Source organism: Rhinopithecus bieti, unplaced genomic scaffold (assembly GCF_001698545.2).
Source record: "Rhinopithecus bieti isolate Rb0 unplaced genomic scaffold, ASM169854v2 scaffold_34317, whole genome shotgun sequence".
Lineage (NCBI taxonomy): Eukaryota > Metazoa > Chordata > Mammalia > Primates > Cercopithecidae > Rhinopithecus > Rhinopithecus bieti.
In genome coordinates, this window is record NW_016814779.1 from 342,116 (window position 1) to 364,697 (window position 22,582).

Here is a 22,582-nt window from a genome sequence, read left to right on the forward strand (position 1 = left end):
CACAAATAAACTCAGCTACCAGTGAAAATGACATTGTGCCAGAGATGGCATGGGGCTATTTAAGAATAGGAATGCCAGTGGTTCAGATTTAAGGTATATGCTAATGCAGTTGCCTGCCATATTATGAACTACCTGCTAATCTCCATCGAGTTACGGTAAACCTTCAGCCAAATCCCGCCACACATACAGTCTCTGTTTCTGAAATACTCAGGATTGGGTGAGCATGCTGCAATGAAGGCTGGCAGGGCAATGCAATGCAGAGAAAAATGGCGCACACTTGATGCAAAGTGGAGACTGTAGTTTGAGAATTCATTAGAAACAAGACCCGGAAGCCAGAGGTGACTCAGAGGTGACATATAAGATCTGAAACTGCCCTTAATTTCCTTTCTTGCTTTATATTCCCCAACCACTAGACAGATGTGAGGAATCCTGGATGTTTGTCTTTGTGGAATATATGTTCAAGCGTTTTGGGGCCTTAATCTTAAGGTTTATAGTGATCTCACCTGACTAGTGCATTATTTAAGGGACATATTACAGCATTAATCTTCACTGTGCAGTAGATTTCCAAACTGTATGTCTCTGATATGTAGTTTCTGAGAGGGATGGCCACATTACTTTCTGGGGCCCCAGTGTGGACTCTCAGGCACATAGGTTGTCTGTGTTGCTCTCTGGTGTCAGTGGAGTGTCAGCACCTTGCTAGGTGTTCCTCACAATGCTACTTAATGAGCTGAGATCAGACTCCTTAGGTTGGCCAAAATACTTTGGGTACAGGAATTAAAATACTCTGTGTATAGGCAAAAATCAGTACCAGACTTCTGACAGCCAGAGCTCTAAGATCATAAATTTATGTTGTCTTAAGCCACTAAAGTTGTGGTCATTTGTTACCACAGCAATAGAAAATGAATAGTACCTGGATGTGAAATACTAATAGAGTATTTTAATTAAATGAAGGATTTAAAGTAGAAGAAAATAAAACTATCCAAAGCTTGTTTTTTGAGTTAAAATAAAGACAGACAATGCATTTTTTATTTGAAGTAACTTTTACTGGGAAAAAAGAAACAATAAAACTTTTTTTTCCAAAACAGTTAAAAGACCTTTACACAAGATTGCACAATCATTTACAAATGCTGGCAATTAAAGGTAAGTAGGCTAGTCTCACAGAATCCTTGTCTAAATAGTTTACTCCATATTCAATGCACTGAAAATGTGATTCTCAGAGCTGCTGAGATTCAAAGTCCCTTTGGCTGGATTCAAAGTTCCCTTGGCCAAGTTCATTGCATTCTACAATTGAATCATATCAGACCTCTGGTAGGAACCTTTTCCACCAAGATTCCTATGTTGAGAGCAGTTTAAAATTTCACATTCTTCCCATTTACCACCAGCTTTTTTCACAGTCCGGGGTACAACATTATCCAATATCCTTCCCCATTAATCACACAATTTACTCTCCTCTTTTCCAACATAACGTCTACAGTGTTCACATTCTTTTCAACCACTGCTGTCTTTACTATACAATAGTATAATTTATGTGTAAATACAGAAACACATGTCTTCAAAGTGGGGATAAAAAGAAAGCATCACCTGCTGTGGATAAAGGTATAGTAGGTTATTCAGGGAGCCCTGGGAAGGACTTCTTGCCATTAACGCTAGCCATAAAAAGCAATTATGAAACTTAAAAAAAGAAAAAGAAATCAAATCAAATGTGTGTGTGTTTTATTCTGCACCATGATGAATTAAACAGGAATAAATCTAATGTGTTCTAGTTGCAACATGAAATACTGAATGTTAACAGCTTACAAACACTGCTCTGTACATTCAGTTCTCTTCTGAGACACAGGACATACAAAGGAGTTCAATTTTCAGACTCTTCCTCTGGGCCTAGTACTCACACGTGCCACAGATGGACATGTTTTTTACCCCAGAGGACCAGAGTCTGCAATTCTGATTAGATTCAAGCTTAAGGCACCAATTAGCAAGTGCTATGTGCTTTATTAACGATTTTATGCACCTGTGAGGTCTACTTAGGACCCAGAAGTTAGTTAAGAATATACAAGCAGTCTCTTGATAATATATATCTTATTTCTACATATATCTCCTTAGAAATTATGTGAAAGCCTAACATATTTTGTGAATTTGATTTTTATAAGCAGTTTTCTCAAACAAACTTACACAAAAAATTTCCATCTCAACAGTACTGATAAAATACAGGGCACCTTTTTCTTTCAAGTATTTGGGTGAAATAGCATACCCTGAGAATTTGGGGTGCAAACCTACACCTTGTAAACTGTAGAATGAAACTCCTCAAGCACCACATAAGTAAATGTATACCATGATAGTTTTTAAACACAAAGACTATTGTTGAATGTTGTTTTCCCATGCACATATACATACTTATCATGAGATTATAGTCAATCTACTTAGGAATCAATACTGTCCTGTCCTGCAGTCCAAAATATTATTTCAGGTAATGTGAGCATTCAATTTGTAGCAAACACAGACTTTGATTTCTATGAAGTATGAAAACAATTAAGATGTATCTTTTTAAGAGGTAAAGATGATCATGTCAAATTTGAAAATAAGAAAAGGAATTTATATCATCAGATATTTCCAGTGACATAAGGATGTATTAGAAATGCGTGTCAATAGTTGAGATTTGTTATAAAGATATAAAGTGTAATTTGCCTTAGCTTATTTATTCCATGATAAATGGACATATAGAGAGCCTATCTGCTATGGCATTACCTACATATCTGGGCCTTCACTTAATCCTGAGGGCAATTTCAGTGAGTACTTTTTAAAAAAATACATTCTGGTGAATTCAATTTTTATATGGTTACAAATGTTTTCAGTTTTCCAGAAACGATTGAAATGGGACATATTTCAAATATGACCATTTTATCAAGAATAAAAAGAGGCCCTTCTGGAAAACTGAGCCACACATACAACCCTAAGAGGATATTATAAAAGCCAGACTCGGCAAATCTGATTAGATTCAAGTTCAAGGCACTATTTAGGAAATGTTTTACTAATGGTATTATAGTAATAAAAAATAAAAAGGAAGTTCAGTAGCTAAAGGGACATCATTAAAGTAATAGTTTTATGGGTCAGAAGGCTTCATAGACTCTTGTTTGATTCCACTTGAGTTATAAAAGGAAGGGTATATTACTTCATTCAAATATTCATGCAACCTCAAGAAATGACAAAACAATAAAAATAAAGATTGAGATTTACCTCATGCCTGTGAAAATATTTTTTCCTATCACTGGAGGTAGTGAATGGCCTAGCAGCTTTGTATGATTTGGTGAAATAGAGAACCATAAAATTATCAATAGATGACATGATATTAATAGAACATGATTTAAAAGTTGCGTTTTTAACCACTTTGACATCACTGTGTCCTTGGCAACTTCCTAAAAGGTGAAGTCTCTTGTATAGCACAAACAAATGAAAAGCTTTTTCTTTCTTTCCTTAGTTTGTGTCCTAATTTACCTCAATGTGAGAATTTAAAACTCAAATCTGCTGGCGAGAAACACTGATACATAGATTATGGGCCCCAAACCCTCAACTCTACCACATTTTCTAGGGAAGGAGTTGTTTCTCTTTTTGAAGAGTTGGTGAGCAAGCGGTCACTACTCAACACGGCCACTGGTTTTTCCTGAAAGTCACATTTGGCTTTAAACCAGTCTTAACAAGTTTGGTACTATCCACCCAAATTCTATGTACGTTTCACCAGGTGTATTCAAATACTGGAGGTTTCTTGGTGCTGCTTTCAGTAAAATAAGTGTAAAGATTTCTGAAAGGGATTCTACTTTCTTGGGTCAATATTAAGTTACCTTATACCCAGCCAATCTCTTCTGAAAATGAGGAAGCTCTGATGCTGTAAGATTTGTTCCCCAGTGGAGAAAACTTCAGTAAGTTCTGGGGGGAATTGATTGATATGCCTGGGTAAGAAGACCTCTATGATAAAGAAATATCTTTTTCTTGAATTTGGCACAAGGGCATCTTTTTTATACATAGAGACTATGTTTCGTATTTCATGTCTCATAAAGTCTATAGCTTCATTTCATAGCTCATCAGCACAACAAGCAATTGAATCATGATCAGAGTTTACTATTCCTGCCTCAAACCTTTCCCTATACCCAAGAGAAGATTTTTTCAGAGTAAGATCCCTTAAAGGAAGACCCTGAAAGTTAAATTAAGTTTTTTTTAAGAGTCTGAGATGGGAAGCATAACTACAAAGTAACAAGATTATATAAATCATACAAAACTCAGTCTCACAGTTTTTTACTCACACTTTTTGTCATGAGTAGCACAAAACTCTGTGGCTTATGAAGGAATTTTAAGCAGAAATAAAATATTGCTGATGATTAAAATAATAATAGGGCATTAAAAACATTACCAAAATGCTTTATCTTTAAACAAATTGGTAAATAAAGGGAGATTCTAAAAAAAAAAAAAAAAAAAGCCTGGGAAACACTTCAAATTATTCCTTTAAAAAGTAATTAAGTAATATTTCAATGTAACATTTGCCAAGTATATATCGATACACTTATTGTGGCAAGCTAAATATTTATCTGTTCAATCAAATCTTCCAGTCTTCAAGACTCACTGCAAACACTCACTCAAATAGCCTTCAGAATTGGGTTACAACTGAGACAGTACTGAATGTCGATAAAAGATTCCATGATTTGGATTCTTGACATCTTTTCAAACCTGCCTCATAAGGAGCAAGTGCTGTAACTCTAGGTTACTGTTATTGGGACAGCAAGGCTACGGCTAGAGTGAATCAGAGCCACTGAATTAGTGCCGTATTCTACTTTACTGCCCCAAAGGGTCACTCTTTAAACTCCAAACAATCTATGAGAGACATGAGTATGCAACTATGGAGGGAATTATTGAAGAAAAGAAAAATGCTATACACCCACAAAAATAGTTGGATTCTTAAAGGAAAATAGATATTTTATACCTTTCTGAGACTAAGTACTTTAGATGCAATCATTGGCTTTCCAGTATTTCAAGCTATTCTATTTTAAGGCAACAAATAGTGTCGTGGCATTGTACAAATGGGAAAAATAAAATAAAGCACAAACATTAAAATCACCATTTTTCACAATCACATTTGAAATCATGCCAAACCTAATAAAATAACACATAGAGCATAACCAAGAGAATGGGTAGGTTTGGCTGATATATTATTCAAAGAGCAGACCACCATATTGAAAACTTAAATATGTACTACAACTCAGCCAGCTAGTCTTGATATATTCCAAGAACCTATAAGGAGATTCGTGATCCAAATTACTGATTTGCTAGCTTGGTTCACAACAGAATCAATCCCATTCTGTTGCATGTTTTGACTGAACAATGGGAACAATGGGAACAAAGGAATTGTTTGTCTAGTCACAAGTATAGGGGGAAAGGAGGTGAATAGAAAGTTTATATCCTGTGTTGAAGTATAAAAAGAAATAGTCATAAAGGGAAGAAATGCAACCATTCAATCAACTTAATAAAATTAAAATAAAAACTGCCTTAAGAGGGTTGTTCAGAAAATATAGAAACTTACACACTTGGCTTATAAGAAGCGAAAATTAAGAATAACACATGTGGAAGAAGTTTTTCAGATGAATTAATTCTTAGTGCTATTACAATGCAAATTCCAGATTAAAGAAGAATAGTCCATCTTTTGTCTTGCTCCTATAAAATAAAAAAATTAAAAAAAAAACATAGTCAAGGAAAACATTTTTAGTTCTAAAAGCAAATTTCCCTTTTATGAAACAAGAGAAAATATTAAAATACATTTTTATTTAACTGTTTGGCTAATTTCAATGTTAATAATGAAGTTAACATTTTAAAATGTGCTTGGCAAATATGTTTATGAACTTACTGAACATTATCCCAACTTCGAGAAATTGCCCCAACTGGAACTTGAATCAAATCTAATCAACTCTTCAAAAATGACTTTAAAGTTAAATGTTCATTTTCACTGAAATCATTCATAGCAAAGATAAAATAATATAATAGATATATTTCTAATATTAGCATTCAGAAATATTTAAGCTAAATGGAAATATTTGAAATTTAGTTATTAATCTTATTAAATGAGTAAACTCCATACTGAGAATTCTTGTAAAGCAAATGACCAGTACTTAAATTATGTCGAAATTCACATAGTACATTTTGTTTAAAATAAGATGTACTGATTAGAACCTAACTTAGTTAAGTCAATCTAGAACAGCATTGACATGTTCAAAAGCTTACTGAGAGTTAGCCTTTTCTCTCTATCTCCACATAAGTTCTAGCATATCTACCAGAACTTTGCCTAAATAAGCTTTTTTTTTTTTTTAACATTTGGGAGTTAATATTTGAACACAATATTATGAAAACAGAAATAGAGTGGCCTACAGGTAATATTTGTTAGGGATTAAGAAGACTCATGCGAAAATAACCTCCAAAAGTATCAAATAACAGCTATCTAGCCAATTACATGCACTCGGAGTAGCAAGGCAAGGGACATTTTAATTCTGTCATCTAGAAACAAACCTGTTTAAATATGTGTTTTAAAAAAGAAGTCCATAAGAATAATTTTGTAAGCTCATATGTATATACTCCATGTTTATTTTATTGTGTTGTATTTTATATTGAGGAATGACCTGCAAGATGAAAGGGACTGTTGTGAATTTGGAGACCCCTCATTTGCTGAATGTAAGTTTTTCTACCTTAGGAGATCAAAAGCAGCAATAGGAAAATAAAATTTAATTACAAGAGGGAGAAAAGAAAATATAAGACTCAGAAGAATCATTTCAATGTGGATCCAAGGATTTGACAACAACTCTGGCTGAGTCCTATCACAAGGCAAGGTTTGCAAAGACTCCTTGAGCAGTGAGAAGACATTGAGGGGAGACAGAGAGACAGAAAAGAAACAGTCAAGAGAGAGATTGCACTATAGGACGGTAATAGTCTGAGAAATGAAGGAGAAATCTGGTTAATCAATCTACCAGGATCATATTTAGGGATTGATAGTATAGATACTGCCTTTTTAGATATTCACAGAATATCGCTTCTGCTTACACTAATTTCAGAGGAATTTGGTCTGAAATTGAGAATTAGTAAAGTTGCTCCCAATTCCTGTTAAAGAAAAAGTAATAAAAATCGCCAATATAGCTAACCTGTCAGAGGCCACACAAACATTTACTGCAGTAGAATGGATCATGAAGAAGTCAGTAAAGATGCAGGATGACTACACTGTGTCACCAGGGAGTTTAACTGGATGACTTCCCACGGTTTTAGGACCAGAACACATGACAGAGTTCAACAGGGATCCTGGGTCAGATTTTCCCTTTCTCCATGCCGGCCTGTGCCCAGACAGAGGGGAAAATCACCACACACAGCTGGCAAGCTATGCTCAGAGTTGTATAACATTCTGGAAGGCCTTGGGGGATACTAGAGTACCCTGACACACAGCCAACTGGCCTGCCCTGAGAGATCAGCCAGCTAGCTCAGAGAGGACTGCAGAGCTGTGGGCACTGCCTCCGGTTTGGGGAAATACAGAGCAATCCTGGGCACAGGTCCATGATGCTTACCCTGGGAGTCTGCACTGATAAGAGCTGATTTTCTGCTCTGGTGAGGGGCCCTGAGAAGATAAGGGGATTCTGAGGCATTTATGAGGGAGCTTGAACACTTACTACATGCCATGTATAGGTGCTGTCTTCTGTCATGGTTTTGTAATTCAGTCCTCACTACTCTCCCGAAATGTACCCCATTTAACAGATGAGGAAAATGAGGCTCAGTGACAGCAAGTCACTTGCCTGGACTACACTGTGACTAGTAAGTAAGACTAGTTACTTAGACTAGTAAGTAACAGTATTAGAATCTGAGTTGGGGTTGCCTGACTTCAAGGCACACATACTTGTGCTTTAGTAAAAGTCACACAGCTCCCCTTCAACTAAAATGCTTTAATTCACTGGTATCCAAGAAGATTTCACCCTTACCTTTATAGCCCACATTCTTCTGCTTTACATAAACAAAAATTCTCCCACCGCTGGGAGCCACAGCTCCTAGGAGTCCTTAAGCTGGCTCAGGTTTCTTTTTGGGGCATACAGTGTTCTAAGGACAGCTAGTTTTTTAATAAAATGAAAAGCACACATAGAGTTTTAGTATATGCTGAACACTGACAGATTCAGGGTCAGTTTCTTACCTTATTCCCTTTCCTTGCCCTTTCCCCCAAACCACACACACACACACACACACACACACACACACACACACACTCCACGGCAGTAAAACGGCCAGAAGATTCTATTTCCTCTGAATGAAACAGAAGTTTGGAAAATCAGCAGCAGGGCAGCCAGTCAAATGCCAACTGTGTTCTCTTCTCCCATCCACAAGGACTTTAATGTTTCATATAATTAACCCTTTAGCGGACTGATGTGGCCGAGAGGAAAAATGCAAGGGCTGAAAAATTTTGGAGAAGTTAGGTAGTGGGAAAGTCCTGACACAAAGAACAGATAAGGGAAGAGGGACAATTTACAACAAAGAACTGAGACCAGAAAGCAGAGAATAAGACAAATAGATGAACAAGGGGGTGATCTATAAGAGAACGGGCATGGAGCTCCAAGTGCCTGGATTTCAATAGCTGTTGATATGGGACAAGTTAATGTTTAATTTGTCAAACAGAGATTAAAAATAGTACCTACCTGTGTTAGAAATTCAATGATGTTAAGTCTTGGTATATACTAAATGATTAATACACACTAGCTATTACTTTTCATTTTTTATTAATTTTAGGTAAGTTAAAAAAGAAAATAAAAAGGCAGTGGAATTGTGAAGAAAGGTATGAAATAGTAAGCTAGAGGAAAGCCACATTGCAATTAAAGGGAAAGGGAGAAAAGAAAAGGCAAAAACAAAAAAATACATTAAGAAGATAAAACAAAACAGCAGCTATATACAATAATTGGGAGAGGAAGTCACTACCAAGTTAGTGGGGAAAATAGAAATAAACTAATCAATTCATGAAGGTAATTATGGAATGAAGTGAAAATAAAATGTCTAGGTTATAGCCTGCAGATTAGCTACCTGGCCTGCATGCGCTGGGGCAGCAAAGTTCCTGTCCCTCAGATGACTTGCCTGGGCTGCAAGTACAATGCTTTAAGAACATTCAGGTGAGCTGGAGAACCCACCCAGTCCCACCCTTTAAGCGGTCTAATCTGTGATAAAAAACAAACTACAAAAAAAGTGAGGAAAAGGGAAGAAGCAAGGTGGTGGCACGTTGAACTAAATCAAGTTGAAGTGAATGGAAAATGAGAAACCACAATAAGGAACAAGTTGCAAAAATAAAAAAGCAAAGGACAGAAAATAAACTCTCAAGTAAATGGCAACGGGAAAAAGAGAGACTAGTGGGACAGACACCAGGAAGTAACTCCATCAAAGAAAGTGGCCTTAGGGAGAAAAGGAAAAGGAGAAATGGACAGCAAGAAGAAAGTGCCTATGCACCACTGCACTCCAGCCTGGGCAATGTAGTGACTCCACCTCTAAAAAAGGAAAAGACTCTGGCATGGAATATTTAGGTTTTGAGTCCCAGTTCTGTGACTAAGGAAGGGTCACTTAACCTCTCTATGTGCCAATTTCCTCTTGGAATTTTAGTACAAAGAGACTGGGTTTGATAATCTAAGGACCAGTCTAGGGACCCCTTAGAATAATAAAACAGCTCTCCCTGAATCCAGCCCTTGCTCTTCCTACTTCAGTTGCTGATGCATGGGGCCCTATACAGGGGGTAGAAATAACTCTGAGGAAGTAAATAGAAAAGAAAGACCAACAATGCAGGAGCAACATGAAACACAGGGAGAAATGAAGAAACAAAGGCTTACGGTAAAAGAGGAAAAGGACATAAAATGAAACAAAATAATTGCTGTTCCCTTAGGCTGATATCCACTACTTGTGCCAATGAAAGTTTTCTTTTATTAATATTACATATTTATTTTATCTTTATGCCCTTGTAAATGGTATTTAGTATCAAGTCTCAATTAAAATCTTAAAACAAAAATATAGCATCTAAGTGGATGGGCAGGAGAGTATGTCAGGAAGAGAAAAATATAGCCATGTGCCTCGAATAACAGAAATCTAAAATAAATAAATAAATAAACTCATTAAAAAGTTTTCAAAGATCATGTGGAGAGGGAACATTAAAACCAAAATAGACAGACAAAAAGGCCTAACAACAACGAAAAAGAAAGTGGCGAAGTTTTGCAGCTGGTGTGCCTAGTACACTGGTGTGTTGCAATTGGATTACTGCTGTAGCCATCTGAGCAGTTGGGTCCCAGGTGGTACACAGCCTTGTCCATTAATCACAATGTGAGATCGGAGTCCTAAATACTAATAAAATGAATAATATTATTATCTTTTTAGATGTGGTGTGGCATGGCAAAATCTGAGAAATACTGGAATATAGACCACAGGATGAAGAGAAGTGAGAAAACTCACCTATAAAAATTTTTTAAATAAGGGAACATTTATAAGAGAATAATCAGAAAAAGATAACAGCAGCTGTTTATGTCCAAATATATACGGGAAGGAAAAAAAGTGAAGCTCCCTGTTGCAATGTGGTGCTAAAAATAGATGATGAAATACTTATTATTTGAACTGGAAGGAATCTTAAAGGTTATGACAGTTCTTGAACACTTGTTTTATAGTTTTGTGTGTACAAGTCTGTCTCCTGCTGGAGTGTAAGCCCCTAATTTGTGTTATCCGTATGTGGGTTTACGGCCCCAACAGGGAGTACACAGTGGCTGGTGGAATGTAGGCATGTAATTCATGCTTGTTGAATTAGTGCATTTTGTTGAAACATTCATTTTACAAATGTCCAGAGAGGTAAATGGAAACACAGATGGTTAATAGCCAAATGCCACCACAGAGCAGATCCCAGGTGTCCTTGCTGCCAGTTCAGAGCTCATTATACCTTCTTTACCGTCCCTTTTTTGCTCCATGCATCACACCAAGGAACATAGAGTGGTCTGCAGGGAGCATGGTGTCGCCCAGGAGTTAAGAGCTGGTTCTAAACATCCTGGTTATCTCATTCTCTGGGGACCTCAGCAAACCATTTCTTTCTAAGTTCCAGTTTTCTTCTCTGTGAAATATTGTGGTCAGATAAAAATCATTTACATAAATTCTCATTTGAAAAGGGCACATAAACCTACCCTACCTCAAAACAAATATCTGCAATAAGTCTGGTTTTTAAAGGAAATTTTGACCTGAAATCACCTTTCAAGATTTCTCACACTGACCATCTATATGAGCATCTTGAAATATCTGAACAGTACTTATAATTTTTTACACAAGGAGAAGAATTACACACTTAAAAAAAATCCATCTGGCTTTTCTTTGGAGGGTGGTATTGAATGTTCAAAACGTGAATTTTGAAAATTTTAATTCATTATTTCAATTTGGCTAAGTCAACTTTTGCCTACATACAAAAAGCTAATCTTTAGTTGCCAACCAGATTTGGCCTTTCTGTCTATCTTTAGGGCTTTATTTACTAAAATAAAGGTCGTGCTTTCAAAAGGGAAAATTTTCAAATATCACCATTCAAGTCCCATATGCTAAAAACTCTAATGCATATCTGTGTCTATTGGAAACAACCCCAAGTCTAATCTCTCTAGACTCAACAGACAGGCGAAAGGCCAAAGGCAGCTGCTTAAGAGGATACTGTGCAAGTGTGTGCCCGATCTTCCCTCTCTTCCCTGTCCTCCCTTCCCCTTGCTTCTGTACCTCCACAGCTTGCACAAAGGTCTCATAGCATTAGCTGGTCCCAAACAGTCCTAGGTAAACACACCACCTGTCTAAGTAATTAAAACACTTTTGCCTATAGGCTACTCTTTTCCTTCTGCGAAACTAATTCTCTAATTCTGAGTTTCCTACCCATGCATATTGAATTTTTTTTTAATTTTCTACACTAAACAAAATATGACTTATTTGTCTTTACTTTTCTCCCTCCCCTCTTTATATGTTATCATCACACAGTGCCTGTTGCAGACTCTCCCAGAAGAAGAATTTAAATAATGTATTTCTAGATTGCAGCTAAAATGAGGCTTGTGCTTTCAACTGAATTCTTACAGAAAGGTTTAAGGGTTTTTTAAACAATGCCTAATATTGTCTTACAGTCCAATAAGTGTAATAATATTCAGTAACAATCCCTTAATTTGAACAAAATTTTTAGCTTGCAATACACTGTTATATCATCTGATATTTAGATACATGTTTAGGGTTAGATATTATTGCCCCCACTAAAGATGACACATGAATGCTAAAAAGCTTGTAATGCCCAACATCACACAGCTGGTGAGAAGCTGTGTGACTCCAAAATCCAATGATCCTAACTCCAGAATGAAGGCTCTTTCATTGCACAAAGCAACAATACTCCTGTTCCTTTTCAGTTATAACAGAGAAGAGAGAAATAACTTATTTTTTATTATGGAAGCATAAATAGGATTTCTCTTCTTTTTTTTTTTTAGTTCAGAATATGATCTTACCAAAGACTGAAAGTCCTAGAAGCATTTATAATATCACCCTTTCCCCATCTGAAGAGAACAGGAGTGTAAGGGACAAGTTTGTCCCCACACAGTTCTGACACCTTTACGCTCGTATCTGAAGGTGTCTTTGCCCTGTCATGTGTTTGACCTGAAATGTCCCAGTTTGAACAAGTAAAGCTCCCTCTTCCTATCAAGTTCCATGTACTGTATTTCCAGGGATTCCTGTTTGGACATTTGGATTAACTTAGGTGTGAGGAATCTATTTACTCTGATTTCCTTTACCTGGGGGTAGGTGTGGAAGTTGATTCTTTTCTGAAGAAAGACTGCAGATATGAAAATAACAGTCATGTGGGGATTAGCAGCAAAGCATAATGTGTTCAGTCTGAACAGGACTGGATTAAACACAGCAACTCCATTGAAGCAAGGAGTAACTGCAGCTCCAGAATTCTCCATAGAAATCAAAGTGTGTGTGTGTGTGTGTGTGTGTGTGTGTGTATGTGTAAGACACATTAAAGACCTTGAACTCATCCCAAGAATGTGTTCTGATTATCTGAAAACTGAGAAACAAGAGCTTAAAACATACAGCAGCTTTTATAAGCAATTTCAAAAGGAAGATACAAGAGGAGAAAGAAGCTTTTTTGCAGATTTTAGAAAATGTTCCTACAAGAAACATCTGTCTTTGCTTCTCCATACTTCTGGGGAGCAAACAGATTGAAGGGTTTTGCAATGACCTCCTAGGATGTTCAGTGCCTCCTGTCCCTAGGGTTGTCACAAACAGAGTGAGGCTCACTCCACAAAATCCAAGCTGGATTTTCATTTCTTTGCCCTGACAACGTTTACCACAGACCAAAGGGACAGACCCAAGGTTCACTTCCCTTCTACTCTCAGGTGGGAAAAAACACTCAGGCAATCTGAAAAGGTCAAAGGGCAAAGGCTGACCTTGGGGAATGAAGCCTGGAGAGAGGGGAGAATCCTGGCAAAATTATCCCCTTTGTAAATTGGATGTGGTTTTATTCTATTCTCTCAAAACATCCATTTTTAGAGACAGCCTCCTTTGTTGTAAATCTCTTACTTCAAACACAAACAAAAAAATTATTGTTCTTACTCTCGTAAACCTGATTATCAAAGTGAAATTCACTTACCAGGAGTGTTTCATTCCACTTCCTGATGGCTGCCCATCATCTGTGTTCTACCACAAAGCTCATGGTGGTGCCATCAAAGGAAGGGGGAGCAATGATTCGTGGCCCCAGGGGCTGCGAAGTAATGCTGATGACAGGCTTGCCATGCAGCTGGGCAAAGCCCTTGGCCCCTACAAGTTGAGATGTGGCTGCTGGGGCTGAGGAGGATGAGGAGGCTGGAGACTGACCAGAAGCCATGAAGTATGGGGCCTCAGTGAACGCTGCAGCTGCCTCTTTGCTGGAAGGCTCGGCCGCCATTGGGGAGAGCTCACCGCCTCCTGGAGTACGAGCAATTGGTGTGGGCTGCAGGGCATTTGTGGGCAGCATGGTGGGCAGAAACCCAGGGTAAATCATGTAGGTAGGTCCGTAAGCCCCAGGACTCAGGGCCAAGGGAGGCACAGGGATGGACATGGGAGCCACAGCCTGCTGCTGGGAGGTCATGGGCACATCCACATACTGCCCTGTCTCAGGGTCAAACAGTCTCCGGGTCATGGGCTGTACCGGTGTGTCCACCAGATAGTACTGGCCAGTTGTCACATCCAGGAGCATCTTACGCTGGGTCTGTTGAGGCTGTGGCTGCTGGAAGGGGTCTGTGGGAACTGGAGCTGAGCCTGCAGGTGCAGGGGCAGGCATGCTGGGTGGGGAGAAGCAGAGGACCTGGGGCTGGGCCCCCTGTAGAGTGAAGGGCAGTGGAGGCTGGTGGTAGATGGTGGTGGGGGGATGCTCAGGGCTCTGGGGCCCTTGGGGGGCAGCTACTGTCTCCCGGGGGTTTTCAGGTTTGGTACGCCAAGCTGGTCGGCTGGTTCCACTAACCTGAGAGCCTTTGGAGCTACTGGGGACCTGACTGCGGGCACTCAGTGGGGGTAAACTACAGAGAGTGGCAGCTGAGGAGTTGGGGGGCCCCTCCCTGGAAACCCCAGGCCTGCTAAGAAATTCCCCTGCAGCAGAGTTTCCTTTAAGAGGGATGGTCAGGTAATTCTCACAGTCACTGTTGCTCTTCTCCAAATTGCTGCCACTTTTCCTGTTGGTCACCTCATCAGGAGGTGTCCGGGTGGCTGGAGGGATCTTGAGGGACCGGAGTCCCTGCGATTTGATGCCCTTAGCCGCTGAAGGACTCTCTGGAGAAGGCCCTTGTGGGAACTTGCCAGCGACACCCCCAGTTTTCTGGATGCTGCTGGCACTTACAGTGAACACGTTCCGGTTGCTGGGGAGTGGTGGGAGGGGCTGCAGGGGCTGTGTTCTCTCCACATCCTTGTGGACTTGGGGAATATAGAGAGATCGGGGTCTTTCCCTGGCCAGGTTCTCAAAGGCCGCTGCCCTGGCAGACACACTCTCAGCGCTGGGGTTGGAGTTTCTCCGCTGCAGACGTTCTATGGGGGCCCCTCGCAGGACCACACCAGCTTTGTTTCCTGTGCCCCGTTCTTCCACCTCACCAAGCCGTTTGGACAGCTTGTCGTGGTCTCCCTCAGCACCCACTACTCCTTCCCTCTCCTCACTGGCAATGAGTGACAGCACGTGGCTGTCCATCATCATAGGCAAGGGGTCGCTTTTGCGCTTCCACTCATTCCTGTTGAAGCTGTACAGCTCTTCCATGGACCTCACGGCTGCAGTCAGCTTCTCCAGGGCATTCCGGGCTGGCTTTGTGGCTTTCCCTTCCTCCTTTACCTCCTCCTCCTTGAGCTTCTCTGGAGTCTTCTGGGTGGAAGCCTTGGAGACAATCTTGAGCACAGGCAGGTATGAGCCCTGCTCGGGCTTATTGGGGGCAATGGTAGCCACAGGCAGCCTGCCAGATGCCCTGTGAACCAAGACTGTCCCTTCTGGGGAGGAGGAATTCAAGACTCTGCTGCTGCCCCCTTTGCCCATGCTCTCCCTGGGCTCTCGGTCCATGCTGTCTTCCCTCTGGTTCACTACAGCCTGGCATGTAATCACCATGGGAGACAGGGATCCAGATCCGCCAGCTGCTGCAGACAGCTGCCTGGATTTGGGTCCAGTCAGCCCCTGCTCTGGGGTAACACTGCCCTTGTCACTGCTATCCCCTGACCCTTTAATTAGTTTCCTGACATCTCTCACCTGGTGGAGGGGGCCTTGAGCCTTGGACTTGTCTCTGATGTCTCTCACCTGGAAATGGGGCACTTTTTCTAGGTTGTCCCCGCGGAAGAGTTTCTGCTGTGCCCTGCTATTGTCCTCAATGGTCTTGAACAGGTTAGAGGCGCTGCCACCTGCCAGCTTGGGCGTGAGCAACTTGGCAATGTTGAAGTCTGAGCTCGGCTGCTGCACACTCCCCAGCCGGATCTTGATTTCGGGAGCCTTGGGTCTGATCACCGCTGTGGAAGTGGCCTGAGCAGTAGGATACTTGGTGGCCTGCTTCCCCGGCTGCTTGTCTTTGGGTGTCTGCTGGATGTTGGGGACAAAGAGGCGTGACATGATGGTGTTCTTGCTGGCAGAAATCTCCCCGAGATCAGCCCGCCAGTCGCCTCCTTTGGGCAGCTTCAGCTTCCCGATAGGGGCTTGCTCCTCCCGCTTCTCGGCCTCTTTCTCCTTCCATGACCGGAACGCACTGTTCTGACTGCGGAGGAAGATGCCCTTGACAGTCTCTGAGGCACTCTTTTTAATTTCACACACTTCTGTGTGTCCATCAGTGAAATTCCGGCTAGGGCCTGCGCTGCGCTCGCGAGGAGTACTGGCTTTGAAGACTGGGGATTTGGAGCCTGCCACGGACCCCTCCCCGCCCGCGTCGGACACGCTGACCACGGTGTACTCGGAGCCGACCTCGGAGTGACGAGAGCTCTGCCTCTGCAGGCCCCTCTCTCGCTGCCTCTCGCTCCCGGGGGCGCCCTCCGTCTCCTTGGAGGTGCCTGCGAGGTGGTGGGATGTATCCGTGACTTCTCCCCTCTCCATTTTGAATTCGTGTTCCCGCTGCATCTTCTTGGAAATGACATTTTTTAGCAGACTGGAGGCGAACTTGGACTTCTGGGGGCCATCAGCGCGGGAGGCTGGCTTGCTGCCCTCGGAGGTCTCGGAGCCGTCGTCCGTGTATGACGACCCCGGACCCTTGCCGGGGCCTTTGGTGGTCCTGCCAGGCCCAGGGGCCGAGCTGGCTTTGCTCTCACTGCGTACATTCAGGGGCTCCAAAAGGGTAACGACACGGGAGCCCGTCTGGACCTGCTTCTGGAAACACAGGGGCGTCTCCACATGTTTGATTTCCCCCTCCACTTTGCTAACCACGAACTCCAAGGCCTTGGTCTGAGACTTCTTGGACTGGATGTAGAGCTGGTCGGCAGTGGCCCGGGCCCCACTGCCCTTCCTCAGACCTGCAGCCACAGAGGCTGCACTGCTCCTGAGGAGGCTCTGCTCCACCCTGGCCCCAACACCCCCACATTTTAAGTCCAGGAAAGTTGACCAGCGCCCAAAGCCCACTTCGGAGAGCGTGGCGGAGGATTCCCGGGAGCTGATGTTCAGAGCCTCAAAGTAGGGGTAAGCCAGGCTCCGGAAGGCCCGGGAGGTCAGGTTACGCACCTCTTTGTCCGCATCGTCCAGTTCGCTCACGGCACTGGAGGCTCCGCTGGAGTAGTCCACCAGCTCCTTCGCCCGGATGGCCCCGCACCTGGTTTGCAGGCGAGCAGGGACAGCAATGAATTTCTTTGCATGGTCCTGAGCCACTGCTGCAGCCGGGTTTTGCTTCAGAGAACTTGAATTGTGTTCAGCAGCTGTAGAGACGCGGAGGCTCATGTCGCCTTCATGCTTGGCAGCATAAATAATGTTTTGCTTTGCGCGCACGTTGCTAGGCTCATTTATAGCCCGGGAAGCCGGTTTGATTGATAGGAGGATCTGGCTTGCTGCACTCCCACAGCTGCTTGCGGCGGCGGCTACTGCCCCTGAAGCTGCCTCCGGGGTCTCGGGCAAGGCCTCAGTCAGGGGGGCAGTGCCAGGCCCAGTGGGTGGGGGAGTGGGGCCACTGTCAGAGGGGCCGCTGCCCACTTCCGTGCTGCTGGTGTCGCGGCCACTGTGGCCTGCATTGGGGCGGGCCAGGTCGCTGCTGGTAGGGCTGGGCGTCCGGGTGGTGTTGGTGCTGGGAGTGGTGCTGAGGTAGCAGCTGTTGTCGTCGTCCTCTTCGGTCAGACTGGTGGTGTCCCCTGGGGTCTCGTCGCTGCCACCAAAGGAAGCATAATCCACGAATGAGTAGATCACGTTGTTGTCCTCGAAATCCCAGCGGGAGGCCAGTCCCACGTCGAAATCCATGTCCTGTTCAACCTCACTCAGCTGGATCTCGTGGGTGGTGATGTAGTGAGCCTCTTCGACTTTGGGGGGGTCCCTGCTACCCTGGGACTTGGCAATAATGTCCCTGCACTCTGTTCCATCTCCTGCCCCTCCTCCCCCTCCTCCTTTTCCTCCTCCTCCCCCTCCTCCTGATATTTTCTCTCCTTCTCCTCCCACGGGCTGGCAACCTTCACTTTCACCACTCTCACTCTCAAAGCCTAAGGATGAAGAGGAGGTGGCCAGAGCCCCTGTGGATGTAGTGGAGTCCTCCATTTTGGAAAGGCCATCCTCTTCTGCTTTGTTCATCGGGGAGGAGGATGAGGAAGATGAGAAGTTGCCACCCTCTTCAGAGGCAGAGTGCTGGGATCTAGAGAGTTCGGAGGAGGCAGGATTGCTCTGGGGGCTTGGAGTCTTGCACTTTTGACTGCTGGGTTCATCTTGGGCTTTCTCCTTTGGGCTCCTAGAGGCCCTCTGATCCCCAGGGCAGTGCCCCAGGGTAAGTTTCATGGTCCGGGGGCTCTCCCTCTGGACTTCAGCTGAAGCGCACATCTCCACGTATTTCGCTTCTCGCTGGGAGGAGGCTGAAGGCTTGGGAAGTGGCCACAGCTGCTGCTTGGGCTCCTGGCTGTCTTGAGCACTGCTCACCCCGTCCCCCACCTCCGCCTGTCTTGCTTTCGAATTCAGCTCAGGAGGGGCAGCTTCCATTATGAGCCCTTGCCCAGGTTTCAGCGACAGGAAAAGACAATGGTGAGCACTGGGGAAGTCTTGGGTCCGTCTCCGGCCCCGGAGGGGCTGCAGAGTTGCCCGAAGCAGGGTCCCACGTGTCCAGACTGGCCCCAAGGCTGTAGGCACCGCTGCCACTGCTGCCACCACCTCCCAGTTCTTCAGCCCCTGTGGCGGGGCCGCAGCAAGCCTGAGGGAGGTGGGAAGGCTCCTGGATGGGGCGGTGGAGGTGGTCTCTGGCTGGGGGGCTGCTGCTCTGGCCGAGACTGTGGCCAGTGTTCTGTAGCTGAGCTGTCCTGTCCAGTTGTTTGCCTGGCACCATCGGCAGCAGCGAGGAGTCTGAATGCCATCGGCCACGGAAGAAGCAGCATCTGTAGGTTGACCCCGGGACTCCCAGAAATGAAAGGAAAGCATGTGCTGTTTCTTGTGAAGCCTTGTCCCTTTCCTGGATGGGGCGAGAGAGGGTCACGTCATTCCAGAAATATTTTTAGTGTCCATTCCCTAGTCATATCGAAACCACACTTGAGGGTAAAAAGAAGAGGCTCTAATGAGATGAAAAGAGAAGGTTGGGGGTGGAGGAGGCATGTGGGTTCTAATTCAAATCAGCCAAATGTTCTATGTAATCTATTATAGCGATGTCTAGCAAGTATGAGATTATTCTTTCCTCACAGCCATCTTTCACTCTCAAGTTTTTGATTAAATGGTTCCCCCCACTTGTTCTTAAATAAAATTCAAAATTTTCACGCATTTCAAATGAATTAAGGACACTCTGGAAATATTTCAAAGTCTCCCTGGTACATATGGTAGCTTTATATTCGCCTCAAAATCTATGCATTTCTTTTTATTTGGAGAGCCAAATCAGATGAGTTTTGGTAGTAAAACTTTTCATAGGAATAGAATATTCCATCCCTTTTCCCCCAAAGTTACACTTTATGAAACATGACCTGTTTGATTCAAAAGGATCTCTCCTGGAATCCTTACTATGGTGACTCAAATTATAAAAGGGCAATTTTCAAAGAACTAAACTTAACACTTTAAGTAAACTTTTCATTATAGTCACTAAAAAGGGCACATGGAGCCAAAATTGACACTACTTCAAATCCCTACAGTGCCTTAATCAATCTGAAAAAAGATCCCTAAACTTGTAGAACCATGGCAAGACAATAAACCTCCAATTAAATATAGCCTGAGCTGCAGCCTCATGATTCAGTTACACTGGCTGAATTCCAGGCCTGCAGGGCACTGAGTCAAAAAGCAAAAGAATAACGAATACACTTACCCTTTAAGAGTACAGTGCAGCTTGGAGGGAGATTCAGAGAGGAAATGTGACCCACTGGCATGACCCATGGAAATGAAGCCAAAATCCCAGTTCACTGGCTCTGAGGTACCTCCATTTCAGACAATTCGGTAGTTGTACAAGCAAATTTGCCAGTCCACTTAAGATGGGGGTCTGTGCTGGCCATCCTCAGAGCTGATTCCTTGGGTACTATCAGTGGAGAACCATGATGCTTGATTTTGGTGAGATCTGACCCTTGTCACCTGCCAGGCCCAGTTCCACCACTATACATAGTCTATGTGTCACTTATGCCGATTGAATAAAGCACTATTTTAAACATCCACATTTGTGGGGAACAAAAATAACACCATCAACCATCCCCTTTCAACATGAATGCCACCTCCACACAGAAAAATGTTCTTTCCTCCAAATAGGCATGTGGGTAGGTATGGAGTGGGAGCCCCTAACAACTGAAGCATCTACCTTCTCATACTTGGGCTGTGGACAGCACAGGCCTGCCATTATCCTCCCAACTCCTTTCTGCCCACACCACTGCCATTAAAAGTATGACTTAAGGCAAGACTAAAAATACCAAGAATCAGAATGCAGACACATAAAGCCAGAGATCTAGGTGAAGAGAGTAAAAGAGGAAAGGAAAAGGAAAGAAACAAAGAAAGGAAGAGAATGAAAGAATAGAGAGAACTTGCTAAATGTTTTGCAATCAACTTTTTGATTATAGAGAACCATGTTTAATACCACAAAATCTTAGATTTTTTTTTTTTTTTTTTTTTTTTGAGAGGGAGCCTTGCTCTGTTGCCTAGGCTGGTGTTCAGTGGCAGGATCTTGGCTCAATGCAACCTCCGCCTCTCAGGTTCAAGCAATTCTCATGCCTCAGCCAAGTCCTTAGTAGCTGAGACCACAGGGGCACCCCACCATGCCTAGCTAATTTTTGTATGTTTAGTAGAGATGGAGTTTTGCCATGTTGGCCAGGCTGGTCTCAAACTTTTGACCTCAGGTGATCCACCTGCCTCGGCTTCCCAAAGTGCTGGGATTACAGGCGTGAGCCACGGTGCCCAGCCCTTAGATTCTTAATGATAGTAATTACAATATTCACAGCTAAGACTTCCAGAGCATTTACTATGTGCCAAGAACTACTTGAAACATTTTTAAATGTGTGTATTAATTTATTTGATCCCCCTAACAACTTGATGAGTTAGGTGTAATCATTGTTCTAATTTTATAGATGGAAAAACTGAGGCAGAATGATGTTAAGAAATGATGTGACAGACTTCAAACCCAGGTAGTCTGGCTTCAGAGCTTGGACCTTAACCATTAGGCTACACAGTGTTACTGACTTTCATGCTCAAATACTCTACAGGGCACCCAGATTCACAATTAGAAGGAAGCCACTTATCCACTAGGCAGTTTCATTTCATCTGCATGACTACAAATATACCACATAACTTGTCTGTTTTTTGTGGTTTTTCATGTAACAAAACTGTGTACACTTTATCTACTCAGGGATTAAGGATCATAATCCTAGAAATAAAATATAGTTGGCTCCTTCAGGCAAGCCAAGTATTTTCAATGTCCCATTTTAATTTTGCTTTGAGGCTAACCGTGTCTCGGACGATAAACCCTGAACACAGCCGTGAGCACTGTGGCGCATACATACTCCACAGTGGAATAGAAGGCAGAGTTGCTGCCCATCAAGGCAATTATAGTCTAAGGAGGAATTTTTCCAGCACTTTTCATATGGCCTTGTCTGTCATGACAACAGATTTCAGCAGAGATTCTCTCTGCAGTTGGCACACTGCAAAATTGGAAGGTCATATGCCCTAAGTGTAGGTTAAAACGTAATTGCTTAACACCCAAAGTTCTGAAAATCTACCTCCAGCATCTTGCTTCCTCCACAGAGCACACCCCTAGTTAAAACTCCCCAAGAGGCAAAGAGAGAACATCGTTCTGACAGTAGTACTTACCTCCAAAGTATCTGTGTGGCTCCTTTACTGCTTTCTATCTAAATGAATGCCAGTGTAGGAAAAAATTTGCAGAGAAATCTTTTTAAATGAAGTCAATTTCCAGTTGGGTTTAATTCAAACCACAAATTCTCTTTAAAAACCATATGAGCTGAAAAATTTTAATAAAACAGACTCTATTAAAAGCAAAAACAACTGATAAATAGAAAACCAATAAAGGCTAAAGTAAAACAATTAAGAACCCCAAAGTGCTTGCCCTCTGGCATTTTCAGAGTTCTGCTGTAGTATATGTTACTATGAAAATGGATGCTGTCAGTTTTGTTGAAATAACTTGCAGTCATTAGGTAGCCATTGAGCCTTTTATTCCTTAATATGACTACAGTCATTTTTTTTACAGATGAACTCAGTGATTGCCTACCTGATCTCAACTCTTGAGCAATTAACAGTGACTAATGTCACCAGCATTAAACCATATTAAGCAGGCATAGTTGCTAGACCAGGCTAGGTACACTTAGTTGATAACTTTATATGGAAATTCAAAGAGTAACAAAGGCAATGACTCAGTATCATTATTTTTATCTCCGCAGAGAAAGTTTCTTAGCATTCCCTGAAAGTGTTGGAGATGATGGTATGTAAAAGAATGAAGGC

The 22,582-nt window shown here is 42.6% G+C and overlaps 1 protein-coding gene across 2 annotated transcripts; it reads right to left on the reverse strand.

Annotated features, from left to right (window-relative positions):
• Nucleotides 1-1,028: 1,028 nt before the first annotated feature.
• Nucleotides 1,029-21,990, reverse strand: CUNH4orf54 (chromosome unknown C4orf54 homolog). Of its 2 annotated transcripts, none has more exons than XM_017852359.1 (3): nt 21,938-21,990; nt 13,664-19,124; nt 1,029-5,694 (listed from the first exon to the last, which is right to left on the reverse strand). In XM_017852359.1, exon 2 carries the CDS (start codon nt 19,091-19,093, stop codon nt 13,700-13,702), a length of 5,394 nt encoding a protein of 1,797 aa, XP_017707848.1. In that variant the 5' UTR covers nt 19,094-19,124; nt 21,938-21,990; the 3' UTR covers nt 1,029-5,694; nt 13,664-13,699. The 2 variants fall into 2 exon arrangements, with proteins under 2 accessions (XP_017707848.1, XP_017707847.1); XM_017852358.1 differs by lacking the exon at nt 21,938-21,990 and adding an exon at nt 19,959-20,127.
• Nucleotides 21,991-22,582: the final 592 nt, after the last annotated feature.

Bases quoted from the DNA above. Each gene is read 5' to 3' on its own strand.
- CUNH4orf54 (XM_017852358.1), bottom strand. From the start codon at position 20,026: ATGGGTCATGCCAGTGGGTCACATTTCCTCTCTGAATCTCCCTCCAAG. The intron at 19,125-19,958 runs GTAAGTGTATTC...CGCCCCATCCAG, and splicing joins CTGCACTGTACTCTTAAAGG to GAAAGGGACAAGGCTTCACA.